Genomic DNA, 19,374 nt, shown 5'->3' with positions numbered 1-19,374 from the left:
CGAGGGAAACGGAGGGGCTGCCAACCATCTGTGTACTGAGGGACCCAGCCAAACGTCTTTTCACAAAGCTTCCCAAAGGCACACAGTCTCAAAATGCAGCTACTCAGATAGGCTTTCATAGCTAAACCCTTTGAGCTATTAAAACAACATGTTGAACTACTCATCCATTGAGTTGTTTCAAATGCATGATCTGGTACACAGTGCACGTGCTGAAGATAAATGCTGAATCTCACACTGGTATGGGCTTGCAACCGTTGATTATCATACTAGGGGTTAAAAATAGGTGGGAGCTAAGTCCTACCATACCAGGTAGGATACTGCGTAATAAAATCTCAAAATATACTCTCCAAATCTATATTGGAGATTCCTGATTCTGATTCAAGGCACTTTCTGCATAGCGAATGATGGAGGCTGGACCTCAGGACAGACGCTGGAGTGTGGAGGTAGGTCCATTACCCTCCTCTGTACTGAGGTGGCGTCGTCAGTCCACCGGCCCACTGCAGCACATGGGCCGAGGGCCTATGGTGGAGGGATAGCTGCCTGGAGCTGTAACCACACACCCCGATCCCCAAGGCCCCGAGGAGCAGGGCCAGACGAGGCACAGCGGTGTCCCCTGTCTTGTGGTTCTTGTTCTGGACCGCCTGGGTCTGAGTGGAGAGAGAAAGCACCAAGCATTAGCAATGATGTGGTTAGACAGGAATGGTTTTGTCTATGTTCAATAACTGCTTGTTGAATGTCATTGTTTTTTATCATAGCATACATTCTGGACGATAATGTGGAATGCATGACATTCATGATGATGGTTGCTCAACTTTGGCACAGGGCCTTCCAAAAGAGGTTCAATGTCAACCATGGGCATACAATGACTGACCAATGTGTTGACTGAAAAAATCAATAGTGCATTCATTGTACATTATGTGCCATATCCTTACATAGGCTAGAATATATGCATGAATAAGAGGGTGTTTTAGGCTGCAGTAGCTTACACAAAACATAACTTCACGGTCTCTCTCATAACAGAAGTCCAGACATATTGTCTGTACCAACCGACTAAGCCACAATATCCCCTTAACCTCTTAACCCCAACCCAAAGGATTAACATGTCATCTTCTCTCATTTGCCAAATTGCATCTGTGAGAAAACAAAGACTCTCCTATTTTGCAAGATGGGCAATTTCCTCACGGGCCCCAAGACGATAATAAAAAGCAAAGAAGAGGAAATAATAGAAACCACAACTCTAATAGAGCTGTGTCTCACACTGTTGCGCAGGCATTCCTGACGCTCCCTCACAGTTATTTTCGACTCATAAATCAACGGTCTGCGTCCATGGATTTCCCCGTCATTTGTTACGGCAGTAAATAAAGTGTGATAAAGATTTGTGAGCTAAAACAAAAGACTAATTAAAGCTCATAAAGTGAGACAAAGGGCATCAATGTTTTAGGATATAAACTTGAGTTGAACATTGTATGGAGGTCTATCACACTGCAAGCCCATGGCATTGTCTGCAAGGATCTTCTCATTTCATAGATAGTAGTCGATCCATTTCAAAAAAGAGAAACTTCTGGAAAGAAGAAGGGATAAGATAGTGATACATGATGACATTAGACTCAGTAAAGCAATCTGTGGTTGTAGGTTATAAACTATGCCTGTTTCCCCTACAAGCACGCATCAATACACCATCTCAAATACATCTCATCATTCTCCTCCACCAGGTACCCCCTAGAGACTAATGAAGCCACACAATGCCAAGGATCAAGTAATCTATACTAGAGACTCAGCAGATATTGCAAGGCATTTAGGTTTGAAGGGTCTTCAATCAAGACAGGCCAAACAAAGGAGAATCCACGACTCTATGCTAACCAGTGTTGTGGACAAACTATTTCCAATGACTCAGCAGACTGATCTCGACCTGAGCTACCCGAGTTAGCAGACAGCTTTAGTACTAATCACCTTACAGTAATTATGCAGCAGAATATACTGTACTACTATGAACTAGTAGGTTACTAGATGTGTCTTTCTATTCTATTTGGTTGAGGACAATTAGCAAGGTGCACTTGGTGAAAAATAGCATTTTTCAGTTGAGAAAACAAAAAGGTTATTCCAGGGAGAAAGCCGAATAGAATCCAACTGTGACATTTCAAGCCACTAAATAACACTTCACCTTCTTGTACTGAACCTTGCACTGCTTGTCACTGACTGAGAGTAACTTAGTCCTTAATAGGTGGACAACTGTGCCCTTCATACAACCACTTCACGGTTCACCCACCTGTAAGTATCTTATGTACCCAGGAGTCATTCTTGGTAGTCTGAAAAACATCTTTCTAGTCTCCAAGGTTACAACCTGTCGCATTGACAGTGCTACTCAGAGAGGCTGACAGGCTCTGCTGCTTAGCTTTCTCTCCAGTGCCTCTTCCTGGACTCCCTGGACACGGGAACCCACTGACAGGTCTGGGTGTGTAGACGCGTACACCTGCGGCTGGCTACCTGACAGGTCAACCCAGTACACACTTATAAAGCTTCTTGTTTACGTAACACCACACACATAAATCCTCAGTACACAGATGATGCATCTGATGAGATTAAGGGTTAAGGGAGGGGGATGGTCCAGCACTTTGCGTTGAGTGACACAGCAGAGTCTCAGTGTTCATGTACTGTAGCCTACGGCTAATGCTACAGCTAAGAAAATGCTGTATTATTATGGGCATCCTGCAGGGCATTACAACACACCGACACACCAGTTAGTTGGCTCATCCAAAATAGCTGGCTGAGGATAGTGAGTGTGTGATATATATGCAATATCCACTTTAGGAAACCTCAACAACAAAGACCAAATCTAATCTGCCGAGTTGGGAGATTTGGATGCTTTTCTGTTGATGTTTGCAGTGTCTCCTCTTGCCAACTCAGCGCCTTCCTTGGACTTTAATATCCCTTTGTGATGTGTCCTTGCCTGGGGCTCCTGAGCTCAGTGGAGAAGGCCTAATAATGAGGTTGTTGAGTTGATAACATCCCCCTCAGTGGACAGGGAAGGAACACTGATAACCCTCCACTGTCCCGTGCTCATAGGGCTGAAGCCAAAGTCTATGGCTGGATCCAAACTTGAGACACGAACCGATAACTCTAGACTTTTGAATACTGAGAACTCTAGACTTTTGAACACCTTAAGCCACAGAGGTTTCAGACCACTGAATTAAATATGAACATCTATAGACCATCCAACTTGCTTGTCACTCATCAGAAAGGGAGGTGGTGGTGGTGGTGGTGTGATAATGCCCAAATCCACCCCAAAACATAACATACCAAAATAGTGTGCACTGGCACCAGGCTGAACGCTAATTGTATCCTCCACAAACTGCTACAGCATGATGGGTAATGCGGTCTTTGACCTCATTGTCCCCTCTGGCTAATGGCTCCAGAATGAGGCCATAAGCATGAACCAGACACCTGGTGAGTCCTTCTCTGAATGGGGCCACAGATGGCAGCAGTCATGTTTAATGGTTCACCACTGCTGTGATTATAATAATAATAATTATTATTTCACATTATTACAAACACATTGCACTAAGGAGCGCTATAGGAGATTTTCTGCCTGCTGCAATAAGACTGTACAACTCCTCCTCCGGCTGGCTCGACTGGGGTGATCGGAGTCAGGCTGGGGATGTTAAATCATACTGGACTGTTCTTACTGTATATAATGTTTCAGATGTCTATTTTATTCAATTATTCTATTGTTGTTATTTGTGATGTGAGCTGATAATGTGATGTAACGCCTTAATTTCCCCTTGGGGATCAATAAAGTACCTATCTATCTATCTATACAGACCCAGACAGGCTCAGGCTATTTCTGCCCTCATAAAGCTGGCTAACTCAGTTCTAAATCGTATCACGGCCCTAGAATGAAAACAACTCCACTCGATCGACCATTGCATACCAGGGGCATCCTCCAGTCCTCCAGGGTCAGGACAAAACTCCAATTGATTCCCTCAACCCCTTATCTCTTAGCTATTGGCAATTCAATTAGATTAGCGTGCTCAGCGCTATAGTCAGATATGATGTCAGAGGCTAAGCTGCTGGCTCCTTGATAATAGGTGCTTATCAACTCCAGAGTTCATTCACAAACCAGCCCATCTGTAACATGAAGTGTGGACTGAGTCTAAACGTGGATAGGCAGTGGTCACCATTATCATTATATGCTAATGACCATCCCTCCATCTAGGACAAAATTATCAAATGTCATGCTGTAACTCAAAATTACTGCCAATTAGATAAATTGAGTTTAAACAGTAGCCAATGTTAAGTACATGTTTTCCAACCTGGTTAAGAATTGGTTTTAGGGAGGGGGGTGATCAAGTTCACCAGCTGTTTCAAATGTGACATCTACCACAACAAAAACAGGACATGGGCCAGACGTGGCATTTTACTTCTCTGCTAATTAGGAGTGAGGAGGAGGCAGTGTGATGCTACTTACGATTAGCTCTCCATGCTATCATACGGCACTATCAATATCTCAGAATGTGATGGAGAACGAGTCCCTTGAGTGCCATATGTCGCATATCAGGTGGAGGATGTGGGGTATATAAGGACAATAAAATGAACAATTAATTTCATTGATATAAACCAAGCATTTTATTATCTACACATTAGCATATCATTACAGCACAGTGTGAACGCTTTCACAGTAATGAATGGTTTAAGATTGTTTTGTGGAAAACAAAGTACAAAAATACTTTCTTAAAATTAAAAAAAAAAAAAAAAGCAATAGTGACCTGCATATTGGGCGGGTTCGGGTCAAATTCGATGAGAATTAATATATATGTATTTGCGGATTCATGCTTATGGGTTGAAGTCAGAGAGTTTGGGACAGTCCTTTTGCAGCACGGTACCGTACATCTCTGAACATGACAACATACACCCAGTCACTCTACAAAGTTGGTTGATAGAACATCTTTGGGTGGGACTGGGATGATGTTGTACCATCTACAGTTGTTTTCCCTCTCAGCCATTCAAACTATTGACTGTAGAATCTGTTTACATTGTACATTATGGGGTATTTTGTGTAGATCAGTGTCAAAATATCTCAATTAAGTCTAATGAGTCAGGTTGTTGTCCACGACAAAATGTGGAAAAAGTCCAGGGGGTGAACTGAATACTTACCGAAGGCACTGTAGCCAACCCACACATCACTTATAAGCAAGATAGACGCACACAGTCTCCACAAACTGTGTTTATGCTTATGGGTTGAGAGTCTTATGAGTTGAGAGTCGTATGGGTTGAGTGTCTTATAGGTTGAGAGTCTTATAGGTTGAGAGTCTTATGGGTTGAGTGTCTTATAGGTTGAGAGTCTTATAGGTTGAGAGTCTTATAGGTTGAGAGTCTTATGGGTTGAGAGTCAGAGAGTTTGGGAAAGTGCTTCAGTCCTTCTGCAGCACGGTGTACTGTACATATCTGAACCTTCTGACAGTCTTATGGCTTTGATGTCGGTAGACATGGCTAGGACAGTGTTATGGTTGTGTTGTTGATTGGTGTGTGTCCATGTCTCTCTGCATAGGGAGGATGTCTGTGATCCAGTAGTGAAACAGGGAAACAACTGCAGTGGCCTCCTCTGAAAAAACAACAACAGAAACACATTACATCTCAATTTGATTCAATTGAAAGCGACAGTGACATACAATATCATCATCATTAAGTATTCACAGTATTCAGTGAGCTGTGTTAGTTTATGAATGAGATGAAAAATCAAGGTCCTAAATATAGTTCAATGCAATCTTGAAGACCAGTAAATCAAATGTCCCTGTATTCTCAAGTGACTCTGACACTTCACATACTGGTTTCCTCTTTTCTCCCAGGCTGTGCCTTTCATCTGAGAATTTCACTCCGGTCCAAATTAAAACGAGATTCCATTCAGCGACTGCATGAAAGTCATCAAAAGAAGACGGAAAAATAAAAGACGGCAGCCTGAGCCAACGTCATCCTCCGTGAGAGGTGCAGGGGCCAAACAGTGAAATATAAGCTCAGGGATAAACGTTAGTGCTGCCCCTGTGGTGAATTGATTCGTCCTGCTGCCAGAATGAAGAGAAGCTCAGCTGAACTGTGAAAAAGACTTGAAGGACTTTAAAACAGGCTAAACCCACACACAGCACAGCACACACAGGCTTAGGTGGCTCAGATGCGTGTGTGTGGTCACAGAAACAACAGGCTCTCCACGAGTGCTCAATACCAATGGTGTTTCCGTGGAGTATTGAACTTTGTATATTGCCTTTGTTCAGAACAGTAACCTTGGACATCAGAGGCCATTTCATGGAAATTTGCCTCAAGCAGCGGAGTCTATGGGGGAATATTTGGCCTCTTTAACACAATATGCATGTAGGAATTAATTATACACTGAATGGTTAGAATGACTAATACATTTTCTTGGGGGGAGTGCAGTGCACAGAGATTGCCCACATCTGGGAAGCAGGTGGAAGGACATGCATGCAGGGGTAAATGTGGCCTATGGTGGGAACTAATCGCTGGAGAGGAGCCTGTTCTGCTCGGCGTTGTCTTGGTGACCGGGCAGACAGCTGAGCGTCACTATGGCCACCTGTGCGGCGATGCCCTGAATCCCCTGGACAGTCATACCCTCGGCTGATCCTATAAACCAGCCCCACACACACACACACACACACACACACACACACACACACACACACACACACACACACACACACACACACACACACACACACACACACACACACACACACACACTTTGATTCCACTCCATTACAGCCCAGCACACAGTGAGCTCTCCTGGCAGCTTGTTAGTGTTATGGTAGGTGAAACGATGTCAGGGGAACCTCACGCTGGTACATTTAGTGTGTTTGGACAAGTGAGGGCTAGTATGAACAGCAGACAGACTTACAAAGACAGGTATGGGCTGGTATGGGCAGGGTGGATTGTTATATTGAAAGGTGAGGTCAGGTAAAGACAGATTAAGGGAAAGTGATGAATGAATAGCTGCTTGCATGAACAGGAGAGGAGGAGGGAAAGAGAGGACAGGTAAGGACAAGTATGCATGGGTCTACATAGGTAGGTGAAGGTGATTATGGACAGACCAGGCAGTCAGGAGACAACAGGTAAGACCACTGACCAGGTGTGAAGGTGGAGCTGTCCTGCAGCTCCTCCAGAGCCTTGGCCAACCGCCCTGTGTCCTTCTGCTGCACCAGGGCCTTGAGGGTGTGGAGCCGGGTCAGGGCAGAGGGGGGCGCTGTTCCACTGGTGATGCTGGTCAGAAGACCCTCTACCGCCACGGGGGAAACACAAGGCGAGCCTACAGGTGATGAGCCTAGAGATTGTGGAAGATTGGAGAAGGTCAGTTAAAGGGTTAAACATCACTGGGGTTATAACATCACTATGTGGTTGAAGGCAGTATGTGGATCACCCAAGGGTTAGGATTATCATTGAACTGAATCATCTTCATGGGCAGCAACAAAAGGAATATTTTATTCCACCATTATGTCCCATTGTATTTTCACCCTTTAACTGCAGCAAAAAGCCTTCGTCTTCAACATTCACGTTCTAGTCCTGTACTAACAAGTCATCTAGACTAGGCCTACGTCTTGACTGACATATGACATGAATGACAGAGGAGCATCTCTAACTGAATGGCAGAGGGGACATTCTTAGAGGTCTTTAAACGATGCCACTTAACTCTCTATCAAAAAAAGAGAAAAAAGAAGTGTTAATCCCTGGAACCAATGAGGTTCTTTGGATGAGTCCAGAGGCGAGTCACATGGGGATTATGACAGCCCAGATGACTCAGCCTGTCTGTTAGGCTCGAGAAGGAGGAAGCCATCCATTCAAAAAGCCACGGCTGCACCTCAATGCCACTGTGCTGAAGGTCTTCAAGTTGTATCCCCTTTTTATCATAATGATTCAGTAGCTATGATTTTATGTATTATCAAATGCTGTTTTTTTTTCTACCAATATCTACTACTTTTTTCTACCAAAAGCTACACTATGCCATGCACTATTCAGCAGTGGAAGAACATAGGCCTATGAGTCCACAAGATATGAGCTGATTAGGAGTAGCAAAGCCTCTTCGAAGGAAGCTGGTTCACTCCACCGCCATCTTGGCGACACCTCTTATTTTCAATAAGGAGATCAAACGCTGTGTTTTTAGACAGGTCGCCTATGGGAAGGCAGGACAAAAACTCCACTCGCAACAGAATGATACGGATGAGCCTTTCTTGCATTCGGTTTTTCAGTTGTTGTCATGGCTTAAAAAAAAAAGTGTCTCTGTTCGAGCCTTCCTAGCCTCCCGCTCTGGTCTTACACACACATTGTTGGGGAAACAGCGCATGAAAGACGATACCCTAGCAACGCTACCATAGCAACGACAGCTGTCCGTCAAACTAATCTATAACTGTGTGGTAATTGGTTTAGAAATGTATCCCCACGTGGTACTGGCACCATCTTCCCTGTCTCTCGCAAAAAAAACTATAGTAAATCCAAGCTAGCATACACAATCTCTGGTAGTAGGCCTAGCATAATATACTCACAATCTGACAAAAACAGATCCAGTGTGGTTCTGAGGAAACCCAACACATCAGCAGCTCTCCTCTCCTTCATCTCTTCATCTTCCTCTTCTTCATCATCACCATCCCCTTTTCTCTGGTAGGTGAACTCCAGAGCAGCAGCCCGAGGCACCAGGCCCAGAGAGAGCAGCTTCTCCTTGTGAAGTTTCTTCTTCAGCTTCCTCCTCTTGTTTTTGCTGATCTGCTCTCCCCCCTCCGCGGGTGTCTTTCCCGTGTGAGGTACGCCTGTGTTGGCAGGGTCTCCGCACGTCCCCTCCTCCTCCGCTGTGCCCCTTCCTGGAACTGAAGCATCTGCCTTCCTCTTCTTCCTTCTCTTCCTTCTCCTCTTCTGTCCTTCTACCTCTCCTTTTTCCACTTGTTCCTCATTGCTGTCATGGAAGCTCTCATCTGAAGGGACCGAGAGAAAGTGTGTGTTAGTTTTCATGCCTTTCCCTAACAAATGACAAGGGCCTAATCCTAAATTAGGGCTGCTCTAACATTGTCAAAACATATTATTCCATACCATCCATATTCATCACCAGTATGCCGAAGCATTTGACTTCCAACCTGGTCTTGGTTACATTTTTATTCTAATGGCGGAAGCTCAAGCTGAAGTACCCTACTGAAGCTGAGGTGGATCGATATACAGGGATAGATGGATGTAGAGAGTAGTACAGGGGTCAAAGAGGACTGCATCAGCTGCCAGCTGTGTAAAAGCTTGGACCCTGCCCACACACACGCACAGAGAGAGCATAAAGGCTTTTCCACAGTGTCACTGGTGGGTGGCCAGTCTGGGAGTTGGAGCAGCTGGGATGTAGAGCAGGTCGACCACTCTCAGCAAGGTCCCCTTAAGAACCCATACACACACACTTTCGCTCGCATGTACACAACACGTGTGCATTGTGCCACACACACCCTTTTAGCAGTCTCCCTCCCTATGAGAGCTTTTAGGTCTGATAGGCACCATATGGACAGCTGTGCAGAGAGAGAGAGAGAGACAGAGAGTGCATAATGGTATAATGGCTGTCTTTAAAAAACTACCATGTTAGCTATTCATTTTCAGCTGTGAATCGAGATGAAAATTGGCCACGGCGCAAATAAATAGCCGGTAATGATTATTCACAACATTTCCATAACACTAATCCTAACAAGCGTGTACAAACCAATTTGCTGGTGGAGGCAGTATGGGAGTGCTGCAGCAGACGCGGGGCTAAGCTGAGATGGGGCTCGATAATAGATGCTAAACGCAGCAAATGTGCTTCAGCAAATCCAGTTCAATCGATCGTGGTTTGAAGACACAGGCTGCGCTGCAGAATGAGGAAGCCAGCAGAGCTCACGTGTGTGTTCCGTCACCACCATCACCACATTCACACAAGGACGTGGAAGGTGCACGTTCAAAATGCAACAGGTGATCACTGACGTCATCCCATGGAGCTGAGCAGCTCCCTCTAGTGGTCAGGTAACAGTGTGTGATTGAGCAGCTGTTGTGGTTATTGACCTCAACTGAGAGAGAAAGAGAGATAATTGTGTGTGTGTGTGTGTGTGTGTGTGTGGTGAAGATAGTTCACAGGTGACTTGTCAAGTGTTTAGATTAATAGTAATAATAGGCCTACAACTCAGGGCATCCAAGGCCTCTCTAATGAGTAGGCCAGATCTACACCACTGCAGAGGTATCAGTCTTGGCTGAGCCGATCCCTGGCCTCACACTTCCTCTCTGTAAGAACAGCTAGGCCTTGAGGGCCTGAAGGATTCTATTTGAAATCTAATTCCAGTTGACACAAGCGCACACACACACACACACACACACACACACACACACACACACACACACACACACACACACACACACACACACACACAGTAAGTAGAGAGAGTGAGCTCACACTAATACAACAACAGCAGGTCCAGTGCTCATTTTCTATCCAGAAATTGTATCTATAAATGGATAAAACTAAGCTGTAACTACAAAGCTAAACTAAGCTGTAACTACAAAGCTAAACTAAGCTGTAACTACAAAGCTAAACTAAGCTGTAACTACAAAGCTAAACTAAGCTGTAACTACAAAGCTAAACTAAGCTGTAACTACAAAGCTAAACTAAGCTGTAACTACAAAGCTAAACTAAGCTGTAACTACAAAGCTAAACTAAGCTGTAACTACAAAGCTAAACTAAGCTGTAACTACAAAGCTAAACTAAGCTGTAACTACAAAGCTAAACTAAGCTGTAACTACAAAGCTAAACTAAGCTGTAACTACAAAGCTAAACTAAGCTATAACTACAAAGCTAAACTAAGCTGTAACTACAAAGCTAAACTAAGCTGTAACTACAAAGCTAAACTAAGCTGTAACTACAAAGCTAAACTAAGCTATAACTACAAAGCTAAACTAAGCTGTAACTACAAAGCTAAACTAAGCTGTAACTACAAAGCTAAACTAAGCTATAACTACAAAGCTAAACTAAGCTGTAACTACAAAGCTAAACTAAGCTGTAACTACAAAGCTAAACTAAGCTGTAACTACAAAGCTAAACTAAGCTATAACTACAAAGCTAAACTAAGCTGTAACTACAAAGCTAAACTAAGCTATAACTACAAAGCTAAACTAAGCTATAACTACAAAGCTAAACTAAGCTGTAACTACAAAGCTAAACTAAGCTGTAACTACAAAGCTAAACTAAGCTGTAACTACAAAGCTAAACTAAGCTGTAACTACAAAGCTAAACTAAGCTATAACTACAAAGCTAAACTAAGCTGTAACTACAAAGCTAAACTAAGCTATAACTACAAAGCTAAACTAAGCTGTAACTACAAAGCTAAACTAAGCTATAACTACAAAGCTAAACTAAGCTATAACTACAAAGCTAAACTAAGCTGTAACTTTATCCATAAAGTAACTGTTGATATATGATGTTAAATTCATTATTTTGTCACTTGAGTATTGAACAGCTTCTCTGTGCCCCCTTTTTCCTGCTTTCGTTTCTGATAAATATTTATCACAGCAGCATCAGCAGTGTGCACTCTTGGGGTGGGTTGGTGGGTCTTACCCCTGCAGCCCAGCACGGTCCCCTCGGTACACGTTTCATGTGAAGTCAAACTCTGTATTGCATACATTGGGTGTGCCATGCCCCTTTGAAAATGTATTAGCAACGTACATGATCTCATACAGGCTTTGGCACGAACATCAGGGAGCACGGCTTGACAAGTAGTGTGATCTACAGCAAGCATGCATAGGATACAAAATAACATAGAATTGTGTCCTGTGTGTATGGCACCGACTTCAGAAGTGGCTGTGTGTACGAACGTTAGGATCAAATTAGATGGTCCTATGTAGGTAAGAACAGCTTTTCCAAACGTAATTCAGCATTAACTGTCAAAGCACATGACAAAATGGGAAATGAAAAGTCCCGGCTCCAAACACAAGGCCTGAATGACAGCCACACAAGCCAATAGGACGACTGACGTAGAGTGATTTAGTTTTTTTCCTGTTGAACTGAGGTTGAACCAAACTGTGACGCAACAACCGAGGTACGAACGGAACTGTGAGCTTGGTGAACCATGGCACCCCCTAATGCACTCTTTTCTCCCTCAAGATTGTATTTGCAAATATGTAATATTTATGATGACTGCTGAATTAGTTAGGCCTCGGCCTAATTAAAGATAGAGGAGAACAGCATGTCTATGTATAGCTCTACATGGAGAAGAGCAACAACTATGTATTAAGCCTTGACACGGCTCAAAGAACACATTTGCCAAAGTAAATGTTAAGGGACAGAGGGGCACCGACCCTGCCACGTGTGCTGTCATGTCTTCACGTTGTTTTTCCATGGTAACAACAGGTATTCAAGATGGCATTGTACCTGCAGGCTAAGCAGAGCCAGAAAACAACCTATATGATGCCAAGTTGCAAACCCCCCAGGACTACAAGGAGAAGCTACCACTACTCAGTGAAAATGCCGATTACTTTCTGTTCCAGAGGCAAGCTGAGGTAAACTCACGAGCATCCATGGGCTAAACACTGCTTCCATTCCAATTCCCCAATTGCTTCCATTTTCTTATTCAAGTTCTTACCATCAAGAAAGCGTGCTTACTTTGAAGTCCCTCTCTGCCTCTTCCAACTTTAATAGCACTTAGCTAGCCAAGCAAAGTGGACTAACATTGATATAATGCTCACTAGACTAGTCATTTCTTGTACTAGGCAAATGTATAGCAGCTTCATTTGGTCTTAAGCATTCAATTATGGAGTGCTATCACTGTGGAAGGGAAGGGCTGCTATTCAGTTTTCCCAACTCTGAAGTATTGCCCAGACCTTTCAGGCAGCAGCAACTATAAATCTCATCAGTTTCAGTCAGGTGGACGTGCTTAACTGGCAGGCAGTGAGTGTAATGGATATGGACTGACACTAATATAGTGTGGGTACCCTGTCAGGACAGCTTATTACTTTTTGTTTATCCAGCTGTTTCATGCCAGGGGATTGAAGCAGCTTCTGTTCAGTAAAACTCAAACTGTCCTCTCAACTGCTGCATCAGGCAATACTGTATCTCAGGATACTGAAAATCATACCACAAAGCTCCCCCAAAATACCAACTGTTATAATGTAATAATCTAATAACAGTGTTATGTCAACATCATCGGAGCAGTTGAGCACCGATGTTGTTATTGGATTCCCGCACCGCAGAGACCATCTAAAAACTGTTGAATCATTCCATAGAAATGATAATAAATGTTACCAGGTTCTCTGAAACAACACACTCATAATGGCTGCCGTGCTGAAATATGGGCACAGAGATCAAACAGCTTCCATCTGAAAAAAAGCTTCCTCAACACCCCCTTCCTAACATCTTATACAACTATGGTCAGGATTATGGGTGTGAATATGTACTCGAGTACACGTACCTGGACTCAAAATCGATTCGCAAAAATCCTTACCTGAAAATAGTTTGAATATATATATTTTTTTTTTACAGGCTTCGTGTGGCGCTACTTTGATCTGGTAGATGAGGGAGAATGTGAAATGCAAGCGGGGTTTTTCCCCCTCAGCTGTGAGAGAGCACGAGAGAGAGGGAGGGGCTCGCTCGCTCTCTCTCTCTCTCTCTCTCTCTCTCTCACGCTAGTTTTAGATTAGTTTTTTTAATTTCATGATCGATAATGAAGTTGGTTAAGTGACTGAAGCCTGTTTTTTTTTTTTTTTTGCAAAGATATCAGCAGTCATCTATGTAAAAATCGCTAGCTTTCCAGCTAACTTTGCTAGCCCCCTCACACGCACACAAGTACACAATAACAAAATAGACGATAAGTCCTGTAGAGAACAAGATTTGACTTTTCACATCTCGGAATCAAAATACTTGACATTGTCTTTTCCTGGCCAGTTAGGGAAAAGCCAACCAGGGAGAGTGATTGTAATGTTGGAGCACCCAGCCGAACTGGAGACCCCGTAGTAAATCCCCTAGTTTACGGCGCATCTCCGACCTCAGACACAGTCCATAAATGTAAGATTACAGCCCTCTTACCAGCTGGGTCGTCCCCAGTATTTACACCTGCTGGCTGGGAGAGCATGACAGATCCCTGTGCACCTGTCTGGTAGGCTTCAGGGGGAGGGAGTGCTGTGTACACTCTTCTGCCTGCTGGCTGTGGCTGGACAGGGATCACCCCACCGTCTCCTGAGACAGAAAGCAAATAAGGATTTGTTATGTGCTGGCTCCTCGCTCAGAGGAGGATTGTGTGTCATTTGAGAGTGTGACATCAACTTGCAGGCAATCAAGACTTGGCGGGGGGAGGGGGGGGGGGAATGGGGTGTATTTACGTCTCAATCAGTTGTGGTCAGATTGAGTGATGCAGGACTAGTGGTGGTGAACAGGTATAATCAAAATCAAGTGTAGGGAATAAGATTGCTCCATCAATGCTATTGGGAGACAGTGTGAAATAATGTAGGAGACTCAGCTTGGAGCTTACCTATGTCTGCACCCTCACATGCTTTTTGCTTCACATGCTGCGTTTTGACAACAGACTCAAGGGTGTGCGGAGGGCTGGGCTCTTTGACAGGCTTGCGAGGTAAGGGGTACAGCCTCTGAAGAACTTTGGCCTGAAATACTGAAAACATACACGACCCTATAGCGTTATGAACCCCACAGACATGAAATACTATACTATGACATTATCATGGCTAACAGACACGAATATCAATCAGTCGCACTGCAGGTCGCCTATAGCTTGCTATCATTTAATAATCTATGCCATTTAGCTGACGCTTTTATCCAAAGCGACTTACATTGCAGTGAGGGCATACATTTCACTATATATAGTCTGTGGGACTCAAACCCACAACCTTAGTTGTTAACACAATGCTCTACCAACTGAGCCACAGAGGACCACCTATATAATAAATGCATGGACTTTGTCTGACTATCATCGCTGGCCCAGTTTGAATGGGGTGGACACGTGCGTTTGTTTACAGTGAACCTGAGCGAAGACAGAGTCGTCCGCAGCAGCTCGGTTTTCACACGTAGCATTATTTGTCAACCTTGCAAAGCGAAGTGGACGACACTTACCTTCTTTCCTATGTGCCATGTCGTCAGATTATAACTCGTGAATAATAACAGGGTAATGGTAAGGGCAAAGGTGTCTTAATTACAAATAGCTAATCATGTAGCTACGCTACAAGCTACGGTAGCGAGCTAACTAGTTGGCTAAGCTAACTAGCTAGCTGTCAAGGATGGATAATCCGCGACATTCCATCATTGGGCACAAGCGTCTCCGTCAACAAATTCACCGGTGAAATATTGTCGTCTAGAGTTCACAAAGCAGTGTGTGCAATGGATAGGGAGTCACACACGAAAGCCATGCGTGCAAGGACGAGGTTCCAAGCAGACTTGTGCGTCTGCAGCATGTTCTGTACCAAGTACAGTAGTGGACTGCCCGGTCTCATGTGTAGGAGACTTTCTCTGTGTCATAAACCAAGAGCTAGCTCCCCCTGTGTTTGGACCCTGTAACATCCACCAACCCTGACGACATGCGCAAACCGAGCCAGCTGTGAAGACGGGCTTTGACAGCAGCGCATGGGAAGCGCGATGCGAATATCAAACAGGAGCCAGCCCATGGCTCAGCATCAGGAGCAGAGTACACCTACTTTAAACTTGGCTGGGAACCTCAGCATGTAAACGGGATTTGAAGAGGAGGAACTGCCTAGAATGTCAGCTTTGAAGAAGGTATCCTCTCTTAATTCTTTATTTAGAATACATATACATGTGTTGTACAGTTATTTTAGAAAAAAAGTCAGGGCTGTCGATTTAGTGATTTTTGGCTCATCAACAAAAATCGTTCATGTCAGAGCTTTTAGGATATAAATATGTTTTTTAAATCAGGTCAGAGGGAGACATTCAGTTGTGAAATGGGTGGGTCTGAACATTTTATATCTAAATTGCCTTGCCTTAATTGCCAATATATGATGATCAGCATCCATTAATGTGTCATACATTTCATAGATGATTTGAATCAACTATCTGTATTAGAAGCAGCACTTTTTGTTTATTTCGGTCCCTTGGATCTCCTCTAGAAAGAATCTTGAGTGATGTGCTGTAGCCTAATGCACATGACATGCCTGTTCACAAACACCACTGCTCTGCCTTGCTCCCCTGGTTGCAGTGCAGAACTTTATCCCGGAGGACAGAGATGAGAGATGCTGGAACTTTTCAGGCAGAAAACAGCCCTCTTTGTCAAATATTAACCTCCAGAAATGCATGTCAGGCACACACAGGACTCACAGAGCATCACACACACTCCTGTGACCATCTGTCAGACTTGCAATGTGCTGCTGTCTATCTCTGTGGCTGAATCTCCGTGGTGGTGGTGGTGGTGGTGGTGGTGGTGGTGGTGGTGGTGGTGGAGGCGGGTGCTGCAGGTTGGCTTGCTTGCCTTGCAGTGCTGTGGATGGAGGGAGAACTCAGCTTAGCTCAGGCTCAGATAAGAGAGGCAGCTCTGTGGAGAATATCTCTGGCTCTGTGGCTGACTAGTCAGTCTCTCAGAGGGGGACCTGTGTAAACATGTTACATAATCCCTTAGTGCTGAATGCATTGTTGGAAAGCATTCAACAACACTGGGACAATAAGATTCCATGAGAGTTGTTTGTTTGCTACTCATCAATATTTATCTACCAGGCTGGGTTTTAGCCTATTCTTGTGGGGGGGACATTAATATAGAAGGGGAATTACTGTCATAGCTTATGCCTTGTTCTATTGTTGAGCATGCATGCTGATTCACAAAAAAAAAAGCTTTTGAGATTCATACTTCGCAGATATGCAGTATTGACGTCCTCGAAATGAATCTATAATGAATCTATAATGAATCTATAATGTCGTATTGAAGTTATGGATGGAACAGCCTTTGTAAAAAGCCTCTTTGGCTATATCATTGCTGTAAAACATTGGTCTACACACAGTACAGCGAGTGAGAGGTGCTGCAAATATTCCACAGACATCAGAGTCAAAAGTGGGAGGCTAAAAATAGATGTGCATTGAAATGTGCATGTAATCACACTCTCCCCAAAAGCTGAACAATACCATTGCCGACCGTCCTTTCAAACCCACCGGTTTTTACCTGCTATTTCCAAAACAGTCTCCCCTTCTTCAATCAAGACACAGAAGCGAGTCTTTATTTTCTCAGCGCACAGAAGTAGCCAACGTGTTGTTCTTCAATGACAGCTCAGCTCTGTGGGAGAGAGGGGGGAAAAAATAGGCTAAGTGGCAGCATCATCCGGTGGTTTTTCTGTCTGTTTCTGTCTGGATGAGGAATCGTCATGGAGATCCTCTGCAGTTAGAACATGGAAACTGCATTTTCGGCCATGTGGCATTATGTACTTCCTGTGTGCCAGGTCCTTGCAAAGTGTCCTGTGTTCATTCATTATGTAAGTGTGTGAGAGCAGGCATGGCAGAGCACTGTGGAAGCCACCAGGAGGCAAGAAGTATGGGATGAAAAGAAATGAATGGGAGAGAGGGGAGGCAGATCTGGCGTAAAACGAGCAGTGCAGTTGCTGTATCATGATTGCCAAGTGTAATGATCATCATGCGTTTGTGTGATAGTTTAGTGTGTGGGTGTGTGTGTGTGCGTGCGTGCGTGCGTGCGTGCGTGCATGTGTGCGTGCGTGCCTCAAGGCCAGATAATGATAGCACATCACAGCAGGTGGAGGTAGCCTCTTCTCGGAAGAGAGAGAAAGGGTGGACAAGACATCTTTTGAGCACCAGTAGGTTCCCTAGAAACAGGCTTTCGTGTATTGTCCAATGTCTACCTTTCTGTACCGATTAATGTTTTACAATTGGCTTGGCTTGTGTTGATGTCGTGCGTGTGTGTGTGTGTGTGTGTGTGTGTGTGTGTGTGTGTGTGTGTGTGTGTGTGTGGGTGGGTGTGGGTGTGTGTGTGTGGGGGTGTGTGTTTGTGTGTGTGTGTGTGTGTGTGTATGTGTGTGTGTGTGTGTGTGTGTATGTATGTGTTTGTTTGTGTGTGTGTGTGTGTGTGTGTGTGTGTGTGTGTGTGTGTGTGCGCACAAGTTCACCTGTGTGTGTGTGTGTGTGTGTGTGTGTGTGTGTGTGTGTGTGTGTGTGTGCGCGTGTGCCTGTGAATACAGTAGGTGATCCACATGTAACTACCATGTGACACATGAGAGAGAGTCTGTGAGTATGGGGATGGGACTGATGGTGATATCATATATCTTATGCAGCCTTGGCTGTCAGAGGTAGACTAAACCGACTGGAGACTTCTCCTCCATCCCCTATACATCCCATCCTCACAACTTCAAATCAGCAGCCTTCCAGTGAAACTCTTTTTCATCCTAGCTTGGCAATTGCCTCATTTAAAAAAGAAGAGAGCCTAATTAAAAACTAGTTCTTGACTATTGAAAGAAAGAAAGAAAGAAAGAAACTGCTTGTTTGTCCGCCAGCGACTCCTGGGGATTGTAGGTACTGTAGCTTGTTGTTTGTTTTTAGGATTTAGCAAGGATTTAACATTCTTAAGTGAACATAGTTGCCAGACAGTTATCAGTGGGTGTCCTGTTTGGCCATTCTGTCATAGACTTTGGTGTGATTATAAAACCATTTGGAGGAACACACACAAAACCACACACACACACACACACACACACACACACACACACACACACACACACACACACAACCACACACACACACACACACACACACACACACACACACACACACACACATATAGTGGCTATGGCTGTGTGCTGTGAAATGATGTCATGGTCTGGAGGTGGCGCAAAGTGAGGTGCACATTTTCAGCCCCATTGTCTTTTTCACCCCCATCTCTATCAACCCATCACTATCAATCCATCTCTCTCTCTCTCCCTCTCTCTCTCTCTCTCTCTCTCTCCTCTCTCTCTCTCTCTCTCTCTCTCTCTCTCTCTCTCTCTCTCTCTCTCTTCCTCATCTAATGAATGCCACCCAGCATCTCTATTAGTCTGGCTTCAGCAGAGGGTTGCAGAGGAATTTGAAAGGTTGGGGCTGAGCTGTATGGATTGATCATGCTGAGATCCCTAATATGTGTGTGTCTACAGTATATGTGTGTGTGTGTGTGTGTGTGTGTGTGTGTGTGTGCGTCCGCTGATAATTCCTTCCCTGTATGCTGTCCTGTGCTGCAGCAGCAGAGTGTCAGGTCAGTGTCTCTCGTTGCAGGCTCCCAGTGTAAGCGTAAGTGTTAGCACTTAGCGTGCTAGCTGCCATGTAGCCCCGGGTCACTCTGACCCATTGCCAAGCCCATTAGCATGCTGCGCTCTCTGTAGCATTTTCTTAACTCTAATTGCACGGCCATTTATACAGGCAGT

The 19,374-nt window shown here is 44.3% G+C and overlaps 1 protein-coding gene across 1 annotated transcript; it reads right to left on the bottom strand.

The window, feature by feature from the left end:
• Positions 1-4,610: 4,610 nt before the first annotated feature.
• Positions 4,611-15,430, bottom strand: erich1 (glutamate rich 1). The gene is made up of 6 exons (XM_083683019.1): positions 15,095-15,430; positions 14,499-14,636; positions 14,057-14,206; positions 8,538-8,960; positions 7,127-7,321; positions 4,611-5,599 (listed from the first exon to the last, which is right to left on the bottom strand). The coding sequence occupies exons 1-6, from the start codon at positions 15,111-15,113 to the stop codon at positions 5,499-5,501; spliced, it is 1,026 nt and encodes a 341-aa protein (XP_083539145.1). The 5' UTR covers positions 15,114-15,430; the 3' UTR covers positions 4,611-5,498.
• Between the last annotated feature and the right edge of the window lie 3,944 nt (positions 15,431-19,374).

Source organism: Argentina silus, assembly GCF_951799395.1.
Source record: "Argentina silus genome assembly, chromosome: 13".
NCBI classification, from domain to species: domain Eukaryota; kingdom Metazoa; phylum Chordata; class Actinopteri; order Argentiniformes; family Argentinidae; genus Argentina; species Argentina silus.
The sequence above is the reverse complement of the archived record's forward strand: the minus strand, read 5'-3'. Positions and strand labels throughout refer to the sequence as shown.